The sequence below is a fragment of the Ursus americanus genome, chromosome 4 (genome assembly GCF_024610735.1).
Source record: "Ursus americanus isolate L20-20 chromosome 4, mUrsAme1.1.p, whole genome shotgun sequence".
Classification (NCBI taxonomy): Eukaryota; Metazoa; Chordata; class Mammalia; order Carnivora; family Ursidae; genus Ursus; species Ursus americanus.
The window spans coordinates 84,847,250-84,868,814 of NC_142130.1; the positions used below are offsets into that span (position 1 = coordinate 84,847,250).

The 21,565-nt window shown below is 39.5% G+C and overlaps 1 protein-coding gene across 9 annotated transcripts in view; it reads right to left on the reverse strand.

Moving 5' to 3' along the window:
• GRIK1 (glutamate ionotropic receptor kainate type subunit 1) overlaps positions 1-21,565 on the reverse strand; it is a 364,961-nt gene that overhangs the window by 40,390 nt on the left and 303,006 nt on the right. For 4 of the 9 annotated variants that reach the window (XM_045785679.2, XM_045785677.2, XM_045785682.2 and 1 more), the window contains 5 exons: positions 14,802-14,909; positions 12,472-12,516; positions 7,365-7,478; positions 5,342-5,545; positions 4,462-4,685 (listed from right to left, as the gene is read on the reverse strand). In XM_045785679.2, coding sequence (XP_045641635.2) covers positions 4,462-4,685; positions 5,342-5,545; positions 7,365-7,478; positions 12,472-12,516; positions 14,802-14,909 — 695 coding nt within the window. The remainder of the gene's footprint in view (positions 1-4,461; positions 4,686-5,341; positions 5,546-7,364; positions 7,479-12,471; positions 12,517-14,801; positions 14,910-21,565) is intronic. The other 5 variants (XM_045785684.2, XM_045785681.2, XM_045785678.2 and 2 more) reach the window with 2 other exon arrangements.

A 21,565-nucleotide genomic window follows, 5' to 3' on the forward strand; every position in this document is an offset into this window, starting at 1 on the left:
TATCCAGCTCATTACTGTGCCTCCCCCACAGCTGCAAGGCACACAGGGTAGGTTCCTGTGACGCTTATGAATACAGCTGTAATTGACAATGCCATGCCAATACATTTTAATTACTGTTTCAACAATATAATTAAGTTTTGAATTTATACACTCTTCTTTTTTTTTTTTTTAAGATTTTATTTATCTATTTGACAGAGATAGAGACAGTTGGCGAGAGAGGGAGCACAAGCAGGGGCAGCGGGAGAGGAAGAAGCAGGCTCCCAGGGGAGGAGCCTGATGTGGGGCTCGATCCCATAATGCTGGGATCACGCCCTGAGCCAAAGGCAGATGCTTAACCGCTGTGCCACCCAGGCGCCCCTGAATTTATACACTCTTCTAACCATAGTAGTTTGCTGAGCTGAAGAAATGAATACCAATATTAATGAACCCACTAATTGAGACAGTATGCACAGTGAAGATGCCGTTACTTCAACAATATCATTGTCACTTGTACAATAATTTTAAAATATTAATTGCAATAAATTAGGAGTCTTATGCACTCAAAAGGAGCTTTTCTCAACAGACCACAGAATCGAGCAACCACTAACCCCCTGATAGTCAGGTACTTCCTCCTTATCTATGCTCTGATTCGCGAGCTCGCCCCTTTCCTCTTCCAAATGCTTCTTGTGGGCTTGGTTCCGTGTTTCATACTCTGCAGTTCTAAGTGAACAATTAATCTAATTTTCTAAGGCAAAAAGGAAAACTGTCTAAACAGCAATAAGATTCTGTCTGCTCTGCAAAGGTCTTTTAGTTCTTTCTCTCCAGGATTCTGAGTGATTTGCATTGGACTGAGGGTTATGAAGTGTCAGTAGGATGCTGTGCTGTGAGACACGGGGTTTTCATCATGCAGTCGATCTACCTGTTGCCTGGATGTAGATATTCTGGCTCGAAATGCCCTATGTCTGCTTAGAGATAGCCAGGGTGACAGCAGCGTCAGCATCAGAAGGGCTGGGGGGACATTAATATATGATCTGCACCAATGATATTCTAGAGCTGTTATTCCCCATTGATACTGATCTTTAGTAAAATGACAGAGAAAAGGGACATATGTGCTTAGAATCTGTGTCAACATTTGCATATAAAACAGTAGCATTATGTTGAAATGTAAAGGTTCATTTTGGGTTTATGTTTATATATACCAAGCTTTTACTTAAATGGGAGATATAAAACAATCCTCAGACCGAAGATCTCTAATTAAGGGATTCTTTTTTATGGCTGAGAATGGATATTACGCTGCATTGAGGAGAAGGAGATCTGTTCATTTTTTAAAGGACAGAACTCTATTTGAGCTTGTGACATAACTGTTGGGTTTGTATTATAATTTTGGAGTTACAGTCAATGGTTTTCTTGATTTTTTTTTTTTTTGCTAAATGCCAACCTAAAAAGTGTTCATTTTTAACAAGACAAACATAAATCATAAAACGTAAGCAGATGTGATATCTGGATATTGGGTTTATTTAAATCGTGTGTTCATGATGGACGTAATTCCTTGAGGTTAAATGTTTTTCAAAAAGTAGTTTAAAAAATGTTAACCACAAAACAAAAACCCCGACCTGCACATTTGTAGCATCATAACTAAACAAGTCATAGTCACTTAAATGCGTATATAGTTTTCCTTAGTTTGTCTAACTTTATGAAATCAATTCAGTTTAGCAAATGATTTTTAAATGTCTATCCAGTGAGAACATTAGCCTAAATGCAGTGATGAACTTTATTTTTTTCCCTTTAAAAGGACATAAAAGGATATACTTCAAAACACACATTCAAAAGCCTCTCTAGAGCTAACGATGATTACGAGATTAACTTTTTTATTTCTACTTCACTAACTCTGAAGGCAAACCACAAAGGTGGTAACAGAAAGCCGTTTTGCATCTTAGCTTCTTGGTGCAGAGTGACCCAGTTCATGGTCTCAAGCTATGGTGGCGGGAAGTAAAAGTGAATTGGCACATCTATTCAACAAGGATTTTGTCTTTGGGAGTCACCTCCAGAACATAGTTAGGGGCTTTATGAAGTAGAAGTAGGAATGGATTCAAGGGTGTAGAGATGAACGTAGTTGGAAGTATGATCCCCAAGATGGTGCACCTGTGTACTACAAGGAGTGGTTTCCCACGTCCCATCACCATGCTGTTTGCAAGGGTGCACCTGATACACAGCAAGACCCAGAATGAGAGGAAAGGCAGTGAGAAGGAGGCGACAAGGAGAATAAGCTAAATAAAGAGCTGGTTTATTAATGGTGCTGTCGGTGAGTGGGAATATTGAATGGATGGTATTGATCGGGGGGGGGGCTGCTTTCTTAATAGAAATAGAATGAAGTCAGAAAATATAAGGCTCTGGGTCACTAAGAGCTGATAGAGAAACAGTCAAAATAAGGAGGGGAGGATGACTGTCACACTATTCTGACATTCTGATGACAAAAATAAGGCAATTTAAAGGCACAGTTCGGGTGAGGTGTACGCTTGTAAGAACTTCTGGATGCTGCTGGCATGCTTTGTCTCCCATTGGCTTTGATCAAATCGGTGTGACGAATAATGTATTTGGTCATCAGCATTGTCTTGCCTATTCTACTCATCAGCATCACTGCCTAGACAGAGCAGCAGACTGGGGGATATGGAAACCCACTTGCCTCTGCTCCTTGGATTGCTCTACTGTCTCCGTATCACCCAACAGATGTGGGCCCCAGAAGAGAGGAATGAAACAATGAACCAATGCAAAATTTCTTACTCATCGTTAGAATGTTCATCAAGTGGTCATTTATTAAATAGCAATTCTAGGGTAGTATTAATGTCGCTTACTAACCAGGAATAAGAAATGCACCGCCAAAGGTGAGAAACTTATCTTCTAAAATTTGATGCCCAAAGCAACATCTTCTTTAATTATTTAAAGCATGGTGCCTCAGTCTTGGTGCTACTGACATTTTGAGGTAACTCTTTTTTGTTGGGAACTGTCTGCAAACCGTAGAATGTTTAGTGGTATCCATGAACTCTACCCACTTTAAACCAGTAGCATTTTCCACCCTCAGTTGTGATAACCAAAAAGAATGTTTTTAGAACATGGACAAATGTTACCTGAAAGAGAAAATCTCTGCTAGTTGAGAACTACTGATTTAGAGAACTAAAGTATCAAAGCACAATATCACTACACATACTGTGAATATATTATCTTCTGTGGTAGGACTTATGGAAAGAGACCTTTGGTCATTATTTAAAAGTAGCTTAATGCTTGGGTAAAATTTGGAAAATGATCTGGGATCTGGTAATGATACCCTTTATAAGGTGTGAGGTATGGAGAACACATTTATTTCAAATTGAATGTATAAATACCCACATGTGAGAGCACACATTCATTCAGATTAACTGTATGTGTGTGCCTCCTGGGTCTTTAAGACTTTCTAGACTGGGGTATTTCCCCAAGCTTGCTTTATAATTATGCCAGGAAAAGAGTTACCTGGCATTAATCAAAACCAGAGAGTAGACAATGACAGAGAGCTGGCATGAAGAAATATTTCTCATAGAAATTCCTGGAGGGAAAACAAAAATTGATCAGGGGGAAAAGTTCACTAAGTTTTGTTGAAAGATGAAAAAGATTGAAAACAAGTGGGGGACATACAAAAGCAATTATTTTTTTACATGGCCTATCTAGGGATATCAAATGTTTAAGCCAACAGAAAGATAAAATAGCTGTGTTTCAAATTCAGCATCAAAGGTATTTAGAAAACACAATCTCCTGAAAGGTATAAAAATCCTTTGAAGAATTGTGTAAAGTGGAATGGTTAAATATAGATTCTCTCAGAAAATGAAACCTAAGCTGAATCATCAATGGTAGCATAAATATTTCATGCCTCTAGACTCTACATGTTAGTAATCCTTCCTTTCATAGTTATTTCTAGAATGCTCTTTCACTCTCTAAAGTTTTTAAAAATAAATTTTATCAAATTTTCAAAGTATTTTTCTTTGTTTCCGAGGACTGTACAATCTGTTTCACCCCAGTGTTTCTTATTTGCTACAATAATTCCTAGCTAACCTTTTTTCTGTTTGGCATCATGGAATATTCCAGGGTCAAGTATCGGGACACCATTTTACTCTTCCTGTTGAAACATTTTAGATTTATTAGATGTTGTTTTTCTTGTAATATAATTCAGGGAAAATAGGTAAATAAACCTTTTTTGATGCCTAAAATACTGTGAAAATTAAATTAATAAAAAATTATCTTCTTGTTGTCTTTTAAAAATGCCTTTATAAAAAATTAGAAACCATTCATTCACAGCGTGGCTTTTTGAGGAAGAACTTGACAGAATAGAGCACTAGGCAAAACTAAAATAACACTTTAAAGTTCTTAACCTATGTTTACCTCGTCTAGAGCGTACATACTAATCTGAGACCTACCTAGATCTGTTGTTGTAAATTCAGTAGTTCTCGAACTTACCTTGCAATCACAAAGAGTACACAACTGACGCCTAAGCAGGCTAAGAGCACATACATCCAAATGTCAGGAGACAGGGGGTTGAGGAAGGAGAAGACTCCTGGGTTGGTACCATTGGGCTTCCTGTAGAGAATGCTGATGCCCAGTGTCATGAAGGGCTTGGAGAAGTCAATGACTTTCTCCCGAACGTAGGTAATGGTAAGAGGAGCCACTGCCAGATCAGCCTTCTGCAAAAGCAAGTTCAAAATCATTGTCTTAGTTGTCTCACTTCCCAGCAAATGTACGGACTTTCCTGGGTCCTTCTGATCTATATTTCTCAATTCCAAAAGTTTCTCATGCAAGAAGCTTCTCTAATGATTGGCTCTAGTATAAAAACAGTTGATCTACAAAGTGGTGCTTGTGAAATAGTATTTATTAGCAAAGAGAAACCAGAAGATATGAAATACACACAGACTGATGGACATATATACATTTTGGAACTAAATGGAGGAAAAAACTGCAGGGGGTTTCTTTAAAAAGGGCATGTGAGCAAAGCAAGGAAGGAGCCACTTGGTCATAAAATCAGCTGACAAGATGAGACTTTGCTCTGAGCTGCAAACTGTAGAATTCTTTATCAAATTTAAGAATCACTCAGGTTTATTCTTCAGCATGATGGATGGACCCATAAATTTTTGTCCTCAGTTTGTGTCCTTACTTGCCCGTCTACATAAGCAAACTCCATTTCGTTGCTGTTTTCTCCTACCTCTTAAACCCTTATTAGGATTTAAAAAAAAATGTAACATTTCTTCTGACCCTGACTCAATCGTTTTTTTCTCTTTTATTTCTTGCTATGCCTTTTGTCAGACACTTAAAACCCATATATAAAAGATATATTTTTGCTTACATGATCTATAAGTTCTTTGACCATTCCATTCCACTCTCCTTTGTCATTCTGGGCTCCATATTTGCCATCAGGGACGAGTTTGACATCATAAATGAAACCCAAGATGTTTGACAATTCCTTCAACAGATCCAGGCAATACCCTTCAAATCTGTCATTTCCATATAAGGGCTTATCAGATTTCCTGTACATCACATAGGGTTCTTCCTATATGAAACAAACCAAATATGAAAACCCTGTTATAATGAAGGCAGAATTTCCTTTTACAAGCTCCATCCACAGTCAGAAGATATAAAATATTTGAAAATGATTATTAAGATTTCAGAGTAAGGAAGTTAGTCACTCACCTTCCTGTCTTCCCTAAACTCATTTTCCCTATACCCTCTACCAATACAGAACATTTCCCATATTAGTTTCTCTCCCTCTTCAGTGTGTGAATGAGAATGTTTTCCTCCACTCCTTAGGGCAAGGCTGTGAGTGAATAGTATGATAGACACACAGTCACATTTGAACTTGAGGTCCAGAAACGAAGACCAGATGTCCAGGTGTCTGGCCTTCATCTGTCCCCACACCCAGACTTCCTTTGCATGACCCCCTCCTTCCTGGCTCTTACATAAGAGCTTTGACTACTAACAAAGAGGAAATTTAAATCAGCGAGTACATCCTCTTGCTCTTCAAACTTCCTATCTACTAAATATTCTCATTTCTTCATCTCTCAGTTAAATTTCATCTCAGTTTCACTATTCACTTTTATCTACATATTGTGGTCGGTTTCCTTCAGGTTATCTTGTTCAAAGACTATTTCTATGTTTTCTTATATTACCAGTTCCATTTTCTTATTTGAACTCATCTCAAATCTTATACTTGGTAATTCTTTGCTTATATGCTTACATAATAAATCCCCTATTCTATGAATAATGGACATTTCTTTACTACTACATATCTTTAACCTTACTCTCATTTGGCTAAATGAAAATTTATTTTATAACATTATAATAGTTACTACATTACTGATATGTCCTTTTACTTCTCATTATACATTTTTTTTCCCCAGACATTTAAGACCCATTTAGGCTTATCCTCAAACAAACTGGGAGAAATAGAAAATTCTACATTTCCATGAGATAGTTGCTGAGAAAGTAGTCACCAAAAAAACAAATCATTTTTATTATGGATGAACAATTCTCAGAAGTTAGTGGCTTCAGAAATAAATTGGTCTAACATTATAGACTGAATCAAATAAAACAGGAATGTCTGAAAGTGAAGATTTTAGAGGTGGCCACTCTATCTTTTATTCCTTGGGTTAGGGCTGGAAAAGAAAAAGAATGAGCAACCTGGGGAAGTGCAATGACTGGAGAGGGGTATGATCAGTGTTCTAATAGGAAACAGGAAGTACCCTTACCTAGGCTTTTGTAAAGCCTCTTAGTAAAGAGGTGATTTACAGAGGTGTGAGCAAGGCAAAGGGAGCCAATAGGAATGGAGGTGGGAGGAATGATGGGGTATAATCCGGGTACCGACATAATCAGGAAGCTTGTAGCACTTAGGGCTAAGGCGGCAAGGAGGAAAGAATGCTCCTGGAGTCCAGGACAGCAGAGGTCTGGAAGCAGGATCATTGACAGAATAGGAGCTGTGGTTATGAAGGATAGAGGTTCTGAGAAAACCATTGGAGGCAGGGGAAGAAATGTTCTTACTTTTCTTTCCCTATTTCCTTGGTCTCTTGCCAGAGTCTCTACTTGGTTGAAACCAACCAGCAGCCAGAGAGCAAGGGAGACTAGCTGAGTGGGGCCACAGAGTGGAGCAGGGCAGAGCTGAGAAAAGATTGAAGGTGAAAGATATTCAGAACATTGCTGGAGGCTTCTAATTCATTGCAATTATAGGTATATACAAACATAAATTTTTAGTGTCCTAATTAAAAATAGACATTTGCAGACGAAATTGTCAGCATGAAAAAGATAGCTGAAGACTTCTTCAAAGTTTAGGGTTGGAGTCTGGATAAGACACCCTGAATTCCACTCAGACAACTTACCAAAATGGTGGTGACGATGAGCGTCCGGTTGGCCAGTGAATCGGTGATATTGTTGGACCTGTCTTTGTTGCCATCGGTCATGTTAAGCCCACTGTTGGAGTTCCAAATCCCAATCTACGCAGAACACAATACATCAGAGGCTGCTGGTTGTCAATGACCCCATTTACATTAAAGAGAGGCCCCTTCTACACCGGGAATGAACATAAAAGCTTAGAGTCTGGGGAGAAGACACCAGGGCATCACACTGAAGCTACTCACTGTGGGAAAATGAACAATGAGAAATGAGTGTGCACATGGAACAGGAAAAATTAGTGCCATTTGGGATGGGGGGGGAGATGTCTTTTTGCTTATTAATTTATTAAGCTCACTGTTCTTTTTTAAATGAAGAATTCTTAAATGAGTATCAGATTTTTCTTCCAATATGTATTTGTTGAGCACCCATTCTATGCCATGCCTTGTTCTAGGCATTGGAGGACATAGCAATGAACAAAACAGACAAAACTTTCTTCCCTAGTGCAGCTTATATTCTAGTGAAAAACCTTACATTGCCAAAGTGGTACCATTTGTGTCTGTAAAATTTATAAGGAATGAGATGAAAGGGGCAAGCTGGATGATGGAGAGATGGGGCATCTGAAAGGGAAAAAAATAAATGGAAGAAAAAAGTGTGGATGAACAGTAGATTGACTGATCCTGTCTTCATTGAGGGGTCAGTGCTGCTCGGGGGTGTCACTCTTCCGTTTACTCGTTATGTCGGTGTACTTGACTATGAACTCCTTCAGTGAGGGTATTCATTTTTATTGCTCATTGATCTATCACAGAACCACCCATGGTGATTACTAGTCAGTGAAACCCAACGCTCTTTTAAAAATTAATGACCCACAGTTTTCTCCAGTGGCCAAGTCGCTCCTGGGTTAGTAGGCTCTAAAGAAGTACATTGATTTGTTTAGCTTTTGGAGGAACCTAGGAGAAAAGCTTCAGGGAACTGAGCTATTTATTAGAAGCCTTCTGTAGGCATTTATCTCAAGCCTGGTGAGATAGACAGAATGCAGATGTCTCTCAGAGCCAGGCAAAGCCAATGGCTGTGTGACCCTGGGCAAGCTGGTAATCTTTCTGAGCTTTGGTTCTTTAACTGTAAAGTACGTCATCTGGATATTGAGAAAACCAAATGAGAAGATGCATGTGGAAGTGTTGGTAATTGTTAAGAGCTACACAAACATTGATAATAAAGGGCATTCACATGACTGCCCCAGTAACTTCTTCAAGCTTGCCCTGCTATGAAAGAATTTGGATTGTGAGTGAAATATTTATTTATTTATTTATTTATTTATTTATTTAATTTTAAAGACAGGCAAAGTATAGGAGCCATGAAGTACAGCGGCAGTTGAGGAACACTAACACCTGGACAGCCTCTGGGATAGACTGGGTAGACCTATGTTTGATCCCTGAATATATTCTCCCATTGAGAGGACATTGCCTGCCTGGGCAGAATATAAGCTTTACAGACAGACTTTTGTCCAGATCTTAGCTTTGCAATGCCCCAGCAGTGTGACCTTGGGCAAGTTCATGAACCCTGCTGTGCCTCAATTCCTCATCAGCAAAGTGGAGGAAGGAGGGATTTTCTGATGATTAAATAAAATATCAGCGGTGGGAATGTTAGGCCTCTTCTTTCCTTTTCTAATTCTTTGCTTTGGTTTATTGCCTAAATACAGCAGCTGGAAATTCATTTAGCTTGACAAACACTCTTTTTAGACACGTGAATTTTTTGAGGATGTTTCAAGGACTATCACACATTCACACATCAGTGTGAACAATTTCAATGTCACTGTTTTCTTTCTATCTTTAGTGAGAATTAGTTGGCCAATGAAATAAGGAGACAGGTCTAGGTAAATGGGGGCTTGGAGGTAGTGTTTGCATTTGGAAGTATTTGGAGCCTGTCTGTAATGAGGTTACTAGAGGTAGACTTGGGATATAGGACAGCATCTTTAACAACCACTCAGTCTTTCCACTGTCAAGGGCGATGTCTCATAGAACACGCCCAATGCACACAACATCTGTGAACTGAAGAATCTTCAGATTTCCTTGGTCGGCTTTAAACCCAGGAAAGGGGGACAACTCTTTCTCCCTTTTCTTCTCAACATGTACCTCTCCTCCCACTTTTCTGAGGCAAAGACCCTTGTTTTTAAGGAAACGTAACTCAGGCTAAACACACGTGGAGTCTGTTGGTTTTCATGCAAAGCTATGCTTTAGGTTGTGAGCAATTGACTTGTAACTCGATGAAGGCTGTGTATAAATTGGGCTCTGGCTATACTTCTAATTAAAACTCGACTTAGGCACTTGGGAGAATGGAACCTAACTTTTAATTAAGTATTAAAAAGTGGAGAAAATAACTGTGTTTGTAGCCAATTTGTTAAGTAATGTAATGTGTTCTCTTCTCTTTAATTAATTTCTATTAATGTCAAGTGTGTGTTTAAAGGAACTATACTAATATTTGAAAATGGCCGTGTTGAACAGCCTCACAATATCATTCTCTCTTCACATACAAACTTGAAGCTGTAGACAAATGCACCTCAATGTCTGGCTTTTATTTCTTTTACCAGCCCGACCCAAAGTGAAGAGGTCAGAGATCATTCCTGCAGCATTTCCAATCAACTGAGTCCCAGAGTCCCATTCAATGTGAACTTTCTTCCATGAAATGAGAAAAGGCAGGATATTTTTTTTTCTACTCTCTGTGTAGCAGAGGTCCCTTCAAATCCGGACTAAAGAGTATCAAACTACAGTCCTTGAGTGCAATCAAGGTTATTTCCAGGTTCTTCCTGGGAAGTGGACAGTATGCATACACAGTGTGAATGACCACAGCCTTCTGTTTTCAAATAGCTTAATCAGCACAACAGAAGTCCTGTGTGTGTGTGTGTGTGTGTGTGTGTGTGTATGTGTGTGTGTGTTTTGAAGCTAAGTAGTCAACTGGCTTTACCTGTTAATTAAATGGACACATCAGCAAATGAATGTCAGTTTCAAAAGAAGCAAGATCTCATGAGTCATGTGCATTGGAGGGAGGGATACAGTTAACCAGATGCCTAGACATTTAGCATTTCAGTCTTGCTCTCTGACCTTGGGGGAGTGCCTCCAGGAAGCAGAACCTCAATTTTCAAACCATAGAGCAAAAGCAGACAGCGGTAATTTACCAGTGAGAAGTAGCAGAGGGTGGATCAATTATTCGTGGGGAGGAACACTCAAGAGCTAAATTGTCTGGTCCTGCCTTCTTTCACTTTGTAAACGGGCGTACGGGAGCAACCATTTATTATCTAGGACAACCAAGGGAAGCTTCTGAACGTGAGTGCCCAAATGACATTAAGCAAACTTTTTAAAAAAAACGACACTACAAAAGGGTGTTCAGAGAGTGACTAGTATCCATTTTCCAAACCTACAGAGTGATCCACATAAAGTCAAAATCCAACATTGCTGAGTACAACATCAAGTATTTAGGGAAGAAAATAAAAGACTTGTCTGTTTCTTGTATCGTAAGACTTAGGAGCATGTATTTTAGTGACAGACTTTGGAAAGATTGCTACATCCTCTTTTGGAAAAAAAATGCAGGTGGACTATTTTATACTAAATAATGTCAGCATGCAAAGAGCTTTTGGAATTTGAACGTGAGTCTTGTTGGAAAGGGACAATAGGTCTTATGGGCTAGCGCTCGGGTTACTGTAAATTGTTGATGAGCGGTCATAACACAAAACAGCACACCACAATATATGCAACTTACAACGTGGGCAATGATAGGTCAGCAGGGAGGAAGGGGCACAAAGGCACGGTGTTGCATCCGAGAAGGAAGTGTGTGTGGGGTTGATTATTGCAGTTTAGTGACAAATAGAGGACATTCCTCTCCCCTGCATGCAGTTTCAGAGCTTGGATTCCATTCCCTAGGATATTTGGTTTGAATTAATTCAACATTGCATAAAGTGCCTGGAGTCTCAACCTGGATTAGTGGAATAAGCTGCTTTCTGGGCGCCAGTTAGGTTCATCTATTTATTAGCAGTGAGGAAACGAGATTGCCTTCTCTCTGCCTTTGGTAGCCTGATTCATTGAAGATTAAAACAAGGTTATTAAACCTATGTTTTTTAAACTTAAAAGGACATTTTTGAACTCATCTACTGAGTGCTACCGAGAGAGACAAGCTTTTGGACCACACGGAGAAACTGTTTACACTTTCCATGATTTAAGCAATAATTTGCAAGATAAAAGTGAACTTGACAAAACCATTCAAGTTGAACAACCTGAAGTAATTCAAGTTGCATCTGTCAATCATTAGATATTTTAGCAATTAGGGTTAGAGAGAAAGAGAGAAAATGAAAGACAATGTTTGCATATCACTGGGACATTTTCCTGATCCAAATGTTTTTAATGTCTAGCATTTGCTTATACAATAAATCTGTGCGCATACATTGACAACATGATACTGTACAATAAACTACGAAATAGGAGGTGTTAGAATTTACGAGATAATCTCATTTCCCTTCCAGAGTCTCTAATGTTTTTGTCCTCTGGAAACTGGTTCTGAAACAAATTGCCAGACAATATGCACTGACAAAGGTCCTACACAAAACAAAGGTATCTCCTAAGAGAAGGGAATTTCTGAAAATGGCTCCTATTTTATGCTGGTGACATTGAAAGAGACGTCTTATCCTAGCCTTCTCAGCCTTAGCCTGTCTGACTAGTCTGACGTATCAAATCTGTTGTTTTCATGCCTCTTAGGGAAAATATTTAGTGATTTGAGAAGGAATATAAATGGACCAATGTCTGCTTCTGTTGCAATACCCTGCATTCAGTGCTAACCAGGACTGATCTTGCCTGGGGGAAACAAAAATAATCTAGGGGGACATATTTAATCCATCATTATTTAATCCATCTCAAGCCTGTTTTCAATTCATGAGTCATGTTGTTGAGAGACAGCATAGTCAATCACCCCGTTCTCCCTTTATATAGACTATCGCCTCTAAACTGCAAGGAGAGATCTACCGGTCTGGCAAAACCAGAAAGGTGCAGGCTTCTCCCCTGACATTCCCCACCCCGCCCCCAGGGCTCCTGCAGTTTTTGTCCGAGTACAAACCTTCTTCCACACTTTATATAAGTGTTTAGACACTTCGCCAGCAGCCTTGGTTTTCAGAGGGAAAAATAAAAATAGCACTTAATTAAAATGGAGCATGGAACCCAGAAGGTATCAAGATGCGTGAGTGCTGTGTTCCATTCCCCACCCACTGTTTGGAATCTCGCACGTTAGTTCAACATAAAGCCCGAGCACAACTACAGTAAAGAGATGAACTGAGTACTTGGGTCCCACAGAAGTTACTTTCATTTGGTAATACAGCCTGATGATCACCAAAAAAAAAAAAAAAAAAAAATCATATAAAGATCTTTTGAATATGCACAGCTTTGCTGCAGAGTGAAAGGGTCTTCGTCATTCTTTAAGAAGGCCTGTTCAAGGTATTTTCATAAGCAGAATCAATCCACACACGGGCGCACACACACACGCTATTGCTAAGCAAGAAGAAAGCACGCTACGCTTGATGACATGTTCTTTGATTATGGGCCTTCAGGCAGTAGAAACCTGAGTGGAAGTGAAAAAGTGGGCTTTTTCTAACAATTTTCTCTGTGGACCACGCGAGAGGCTGACATGAAAAGATTGGGCATCTCCTCCCGTGGCTCCTGAGAGAGATGGGCGGGCTTCCCCATTGCCTTAAGGCCCAGTCATTCCTTCCAGGAATGGAGCCCAAGTCACCTGAAGAAAGAAAAGTTAGTGCAAACAATGAAGAGATAAGAAACAAATTGAGAAAACACTTTCATCTAATTTGATTTTGCCTTTGATGGACAAACACCAATGGAGTGTGCATAATATTGCCGCAAATAGCTGTGAAGGCGAACGATGGCTCCGTCTCTTTCGTCACACGTCGGAGGAGCCGAGCGATGTTTCCTTAACGGCTTTTGTTCCCCTTTCAGTCCTAGACATTAACAGAGTGGAGGGGGAGAGGGGCATACACAGAGGAGCAGACATTTTTAAAAAACAGCCATTAGAGGTTTTCAGTCCCTAAAAGTATTCTTTTCTTTTCTTTTGTGCTCACGGCCCTGATGGAGGCGAGGTGGGTGCCTTGTGCTCTGCCAGACGCATTAAACTAACAAAGGAGCAAATCTGAGTGAAGAGACCCCAGAAAGAGAGACAGAGAGACAGAACGAGAGATATAAGGAGAGATAGAGAGAGAGGGAGAGACAAACAGAAACAAGGAGAGAGAGACAGAGAAACAGAGAAAGAGAGAGCCTGAGAGAGCCAGAGAGAGAGAGACAGAGATAGAGACGGAGACAGAGAGAGATAGGAAGAGAGGGCATTTTCGAAATGGGAACTTGCAGGCATAATGTGTAGCCTCAGAGCTGCAAACTGATAATTTTTCTCAAACATTTCCACACCAGTGGTCAACATTTATTACATTCAGCCTAATTAATCTTTGTTCTAATTAGGCTATTTGCGGATGGGGCATAGTCAGGACTTTAAAAATATATATATATGTGTCTCAGTTAACAAAAACAACAGAACAGAAAAGGAAATCTAATCTCATTCTAAAAATCAACCCAAACATTACAATTAGTAAGTAACTGGTTCTCAAAGGCACTCTTCTACAGGAAACATACCTTCTTGTGCACTACAGTGAAAAAAAAAATGTTGGATTATAGAGTTTTGATTTTCAGATGATTGTTTTGGGGGTTTCAAAACCTTTTTTTCTTTAAGATCCTGAAGGGCAAAATAATATTGGTATAATAAAATACACTGAGGAACCAATTTCTTTTATTATTATTATTATTTAACTAAATAGTTCTCATTTGCATTACTGTAAATGAGCTCATATGGAACTTGGAACTTTGAAAGATTGAGAATGACAACTAAAATAATCCTAAAATCAGAACCCGACATGGAAATGCATTTTTTGGCCTATTTCCTCCTAAGATCAAGGATCCCGTAAGCCCTTTCTCTTCTACTTTAGTCTGTCCCCCTGTCAATCTCAGGTGCAATTAAAATTCATTTCCGAGTAAAACTTGGACCATTCCATAGATACATTGTTGACAAACGCCTTGTTTTCCAAGTCGAAACACAATTTCCTAAACCTTTGAGAGGTGGGGCTAACGACAGCCCGCCCGTGGGCCATATGTATTTAATACTGTAATCGTGCCTGCTGCAGACACTGAGAAAGTTAGCATCACTACTAATACCATACAATGTCAGAATCCAGCATGTCAACATCTATCAGCAGGGTAGGGAGAGAGAGCTCGAAAACTGGCCATAAATGAGCATGCTAAGAGCATCATCTTATCACCCTGCTACTTGTAGGTGCGATTAAAATGCTCGAACAGTGCTCTTGATTTTAGTCTTAGATTTATCATTGAGAAGGTTACCTTTTCCGTTCCTTCCTCTTTGAGACTAATAATGTCCAGATCAAAATCCTTCCTCAAGCCGTCGGTTTTATTGAAGGTGATACGCCCAGTCAGGCCATCCCACCGAGCCTATGGACAAAGGGAACGTGGCATTACTGTTTCACACTTATCATCATCCTAACACCATCCAAATTGTAATACCTCAAATTCCTCACAGTATCCAATTATTTGGTTTCATCGTGGTGTTAGAAAGCATTGCATCGCTCCAGTGGCTCCACGGCAGAACACTTCCCTGGTTTATTAGCACTCATTTATTTTGTCAGTTCTAACATCTGACATCAGTCAAATCTGTGATAGCGACAATTTAAATGGGCAGTATGGGAGGAATGACTGTTAAACAGTCTACACATGGAATAAACAAAGTCTGGGAAGCCATAATATTCTCTTCTCCAAGGTCAAGCCAAATCCCTTTAAAGGTACTGCCCAGGGGACTTACCCCTCTCCACTTTTTTTCTCTGTGAAAAGGATATAATTCAGTAGTGTGTTATCGAATTTTTAGGGTGTTCGGGATTTAGGCCTTCTAATGTCATTTGGCCACTATATTAGTTTCCTTAGCTGCTGTGGCAAATTATCACAAAGTGGGATGACTTGAAACAACAGAAATTTATTCTGTCATAGTTCTAGAGGCCGGGGCAGACGTCCAAAATCAGCAACACTGAACAAAATCAAAGTGTCAACAGGGCCATGCTCCCTCATGGAGACTCATGGGAGACTCTGTCCCTTGAGTCTTCCATCCTTCTGGGGGCTGCCAGCAATCCTTGTTCTGTGGCTGTGTCTCTCCAGTGCCTGCCTCTGTGTCACATTGCCTTCTCCTCTCTATGCCATCTCTCTACTTGTCTCTTATAAGGATATGTGCGGTGGCATTCAGGGTTCATGTAGATAATCCAGGATACTCATCCCATCTCAAAAATCCTTAATTTAATTATACATGCCGTGTCTTTTTTTTTTCCCCCATAAAAGATAACATTTACACGTTCTAGGGAGTAGGACATGGGTGTTTTTAGGGGAGTCATTGTTCTGCATGCCCCATGTATATCTGCAGCATTTTAAAAACTAAAAATCACAGCAATCTTGCCTTCACAGAACTCACACTGGACATCTTTGATGGTTTCATTAAATAAAAAGTAGTGGCCCCGGAGTTTCTTGAGCTTCAATCTCTAGGTGATTTTGGACAATTTTGTCTAATTTGAGCTGACTTGCAAATGAGGATACATGGGAACTCAGTGCTTTGTATCTACCTGGCTGTTTTTCTCTCTCGTGACCTTTCCAAAATCACTGGACATTTGTGAAATGTGAAGAAAATCCTGAAAGATATGCTATATCTGCCATGTTTACACCACGTGCCCCATTTACCCATTTGGCCAAGAGGCAGAGCAACACAGCAGGAAGAGTATGAGTTTATCGCAGAGCTGGGTTTGAATCTCTGAAGTGTGACTTCAGGCAAGTGACTTAACCTGAACCTGGGTTGTCTCAGATTTCAGTGTCTGAACCATGCAGGGTTTCTGTGAGGTTTAAATGGAACTTCACACTATTCTTCACTCACTGAAAGTACTGAAAACTTAAACAAGTATTATTTTGACAACTATCTCTTATTTTCCTTCCCACATTCCCCACAAACTCTGGAGTTTGGCTTGTATTACCTCACGTGTCAGGACTCATATGTGTACACTTTTCTGATCTCTTCTGTATTTCACTTCACAAACCAACATCAGATTCATTGTCCTAAAATACAATTTTCATACTCATGCCATTTCCCCCAGCACTTAAAGTACATAATGGATTCATGCTGCCTATAAATTAGTCTAAACCTTGACTTTACGTTAGAGCTCGTGATGGTTAATTTTATGTGTCAACTTGACTGGGTCATGGGATGTTCAGTTATCTGGTTAAACACTGTCTCTGGATATGTCTGTGAGGGTGTTTCCCTTTAAATCAGTAGACTGAATAAAGCAGATCTCCTCCCTAGTGTCCGTGGGCATTATCTAATACATTGAGGGCCTGACTAGAACAAAGAGGCAGAGGAAGGGAAAATGTGCCCTCTCTGTCTGACTGATTGAGCTGAGACATTGGTCTTCTTCTGCCTTTGGACAAGGATTTAACACCATTGGCACTGCTGGTTCTCATCTTCTCTGTGCCAGAAACTACCTCAGAATATAGAACCTGGTAGCTTACAGTTTAGTAGGAACAAGAACACTAATGTACTACAAGGAAGCACTGGGGGTGTGAGGATAAAGATTTGCACATAGTAATTAAAGAAAGAAGTATGGGGAAGAAGTACTTATCCCAACTGCCCAGAAAGACTCAGCAAAAAGACTGCTACAGGAAGGAATGCCTAAGCTCTCAAAGGATGAGAAATTGACCAAGCAGGGGCACCTGGGTGGCTCAGTCAGTTAAGCAGCTGTGTTCTGCTCAGGTCATGATCCCAAAGGCACAGGATCAAGCCCTGCATTGGGCTTGCTGAGCAGGGAGTCTGCTTATCCCTCTGCCCCTTCCCCCTGCTCCTTCTCTCTCTCCCTCACTCTTTCTCTGTCAAATAAATAAATAAATAAATAATCTTTTAAAAAAATTTTTTAAAAAAAGAGAGAAATTGGCCAAGCAAAGATTTACAGCCTGAGTAAAAAGCATGAAATATAGATAAATTATGTCTGCAATGGATCCATCATGCAAGGTAAGGAATGATGAGAAATGGGCCTAGGAAGGAGGTAGGTGGGCACTCGTTCTTAAGGGTGTTACAAATTATGCTCTTTTGCTTGGACGTTGCTCAATAGGCATGTGGGAATCATCAGAATGTTTTAGGCCTAGGAGTGTCAGGGACAGATGTGCACTCTAGGGGGACCGTTTTCGCAGAACGAGGGGAGGATGACTCAAAGACCAAGACTGCAAGCAGAGGATTGGTTAGCGGGTACTTCTCACAGAACAAAATGAAACATATTCACATGCCCGTATATGAACATAGGGACAGCACATTTCCTCCATCTCCCTGACCCACCAACTTGCACACCATTAAGTATTAATGGAAATACTTCCCCAGCAGGGTGGCCAGTTTCATGAAGAAAGCATTGCCGTTAAAGTTCTTACAGACAGAACAGTGAATGGAATCAACTTCATTGTCAGGGTCCAACACAATTAACCCAGACATATTTTCTGACTACCATGCAGATGGAATGGAAATCAAGTCAGAGGTAAATTTTATCACTTGATAATGCTGGAAGTTAAATTCATGTCCGGAAATGATACCTGGACACAGAAGGCCTTCAGCTCTCGCCTAAGCCATCTACATGGCCAAACTAGATGTGAGTTACTCCAGGGCAGTAACACATAAGAAGTACTTCAGATCCTTGAACTTTGCCTCCTGAATTTATTGCCAAGGGAAGTCATAATGCCAAACTCTAGCACCAGCTTTAAACAAAGAGATGGCATACTTTTAGGGTTGACAGTAACACCTGTTGTTATATTTGCTGAAATATAGGTAATTACATTCTCTGCACTGGGACCAAAAAAAAATCAATATTGAATGCAAGTAGGAAGTGTCCTCTCCTGTGTATATGTAAGTACACTTCCTGGCATTGTAATCCCCTTTTCCTTCCCACCATATTCCAGTCCTACTTTTTGGACTCTGGTCCCTTTTTACTTTGCAAGTCCAGGGCTGGTTTCTTGGACCGGTGGGGTAAACGACAGTCACTGAATAAGCCACTGCATTGGTGTCATAGCATCAACCTGAGACTGGAAAGCAATTTGCCTGACTTCAGTTGGGTGGAAATTTGTACTGTGTTAGGGGTTTGGACTCAGTCAGTTTTATAGGGGCGTTCTCCATGCTTCTCAAAATGTGCAGTTTTAACCCTCTTCCTGATCTGTGTGGAAGGAGGCAGTTTTCTTCATTAAAGTTCTACAGGATTTTCAGAAAGCTTTTTTCTGCAGGCAACTTTTCCTTCTCGGGGGTCATGCTGTGAGTCAATTCAATACATTGTCCCAAGTTTAGGGAGCTCTCTGAAAACGGACAGAATTTGTAGCATTTATCTCTTGATGTAGCCTATAGCTCATAGCAGGGTCTTAAAATCCAGTTCAGAAATCCAATTTCATTTCCACTAAGTGTATCTATCGTGTCCCTTTGTTTGGATTCTGTTGCGTTGGTTTGGTTCTTGAATTTAGCGTTCCAGTCACTGGTGCAGTGCAATTCCACTTCTCGCTTCTCCCTGCTCATCCGAGTGGCAGAAAAGTTCCTTTCTCATGCTTTAACAATGCTTCCTTCCCTGCCTCAAATATCTACGAAGACTCCCTGCCTGGTTCTTTACTGAGCTGGAATATCTTTTGACCTGCAAAGTCAAGCTTCTCTTCCTGACACAATTGCTTCGTCTTCCTGCTTCCCATCTGTAGATGAGCATTTCTGTCTATGTTCTTTGTTTTGTTTTTCAAAGTAATTGGTGATTAGCATTTATTAATCACCAATGCGTTATTGGTTAGGGTGAATAGACAATGACTAACTCCTGGATATGGGAAATAAGATCCATAAGGAATCCATTTTCTGGGGCAAGGCTGAAGCATATACAATTTAGATAATGATATATAATTATATTAGTCATAACTACAATTTGTTTGCCTTATGTAGAAACATTTGCGCAGGGGACAATTATAGTATACTTAACTGAAAACAATACTTAAACTATTGTCCCTATTTTAGGAAATAGCTTTAATTTCTACCCTGCATAAGACCTCTTGACAACAATTGTCTAACAGCAAGTGAATAAAATGGTGTGACTTTTTTCTTTTCTCTTATCAGGCACATTATCTGATGGCCAAGAGACAGAAATCAAGAGCTGGAAGAGGAAAAACAGAAGTTTTCATTCGTGTCTTACTCTTATGCTTTTTCTCAAGATAATCTTCACTGTCCAAATAAATACATATATTTTAGTTTTGAGGAAGTAAGTGGCTAGTACCTGGCTCTAGGCTCTTGTAATAGTCAACTTTTAACAATTTTGTTAAAATGATTGCTTTTATTCTTTTTTTTTTCCTAAAGGGGACTTAAATATATAAAAGCACATGAAGCCTCCTTTCTTAGAATTTTCCCTGACACAGCCATTCCCGTTTACCATGGGGAATAAATTCTTTCTTATTGAAAGAAACTTCCTCTCAAAAGAGCGGGAGAGAATGTGCTTTTCTACTAGATATGATCTTTTAAGGACAATGATTTCTAGCATTTTCATTTATGTATTAAGGAATTATGTATTTCTTGTAAGAGTATTGTAGATAGAAAGTTCATGGCGAACTCAAAGGTTAGTTTCCTTTTGAATTAGATTAAGATGAGAGAAAGAAATTTTTAAATGACTATTCTATGTGTTATTGAAACTTACCAAAATTTGAAAATAAGGGAAAAAAAATTAAAAAGACTGCATGGCCTTTGTCATAGTGGCCATTGTCTAAGAGGTTCACCCAAGGATAACTTGATTCTCCAGGGAAATGTATCTTAATTCCCAGACTCTGTAAAATGTACATCTATAAGATGTAAGCGATTTCTGTCTAATAGAAAAGATAACCCTCAAATTATAATTTCAGTGCCCTGGCACGTTAACCAGTTGTGATTTTCCAGGTGGCCTCTACAATTACTTTTCCTCCATATCTCCTTGGAATGAGCATCACCATCTTGCCCGTGCCCTCAAAGTTCAATGTGTCTTCAACCTTGCTCACTTCATTTTGTATTAGTACATTTGTAACTATTTTAAAATTATACTTTGTCTGTTTTGGAGATGGTTCTACCAAGATGACCAAATAAACTCACCTGCCAAAGCCAACCTTATGGGTCATTTAGTCCTCTTTATCCCAGTCCTGGAGCAAATCCCAAACAGTAATGGATTTTACCTTTGTTAACTCTGTTTCTCCTGTTCTTTTCTTTTGACTCTATATTTTGATACTGATTCTTGCCCAAGTCTCTCAGTCTGTAAGTACCTTGCCTAACTCATAGTTTGGGCTCTTTCTATTTTTATACTCGGTGCAGAGACCAGTAGATCTGTGTCTGGTTTCTGACCACTGGGCCATCTCTACTGCATAGTCAAGGGAGTACTTTGTGTCTCAGAAGATCCTGGTTTTGGCCATGACCAAGTCTAGGGACTAATGGTTATTTGAATGCTAGTCTAGTCTCAAGAACTTAGTCAGGAAAACGTGCTGTGTACATGAAAATCTGATTTGCACATGGCCTTTAAGTCATTCTCTATTGGTGGCAGCACTGAATTGGAATCTGGCATTTTGTTCTGATTACCTGGTGGTCTGTCATGTAGAGAAAGTAATCTAATTCTCTGTCAGTAGTGTGACAAATGACTGAAAATCTGGTTTGTTAGCCTTTTTCTTTGGTCTGAGCAAGAATATATCTCAGGTTCACTGGAATGGAGAAATACCCCTTGAATTCCATGCCCAATATTTTTTGTGTTCTATGTTTACTTTCAACTCATGGCTAAGATTGTGGAACAGAGGCTGCAACCCTCAGAGACTGTATCTTATGTCTGGAAATGAGAAAAGCCTCTTTATCTCATTCTGTGAGTATGAAATTTATTCCTATCTCCAGAAAGTATTAATATATTAGATTATAAAAACTTGCAAATCAAAGGGCCTCTTTTTTGGTTACCTCTTTGATTACTTATATTAATATACCCAGGATTCCCATTATATGGAGAAACTAAAGTTTTACTATATTTTATAATAATAAAAAAGTTCTCAGAAACTGCTAGCTCAGAAGC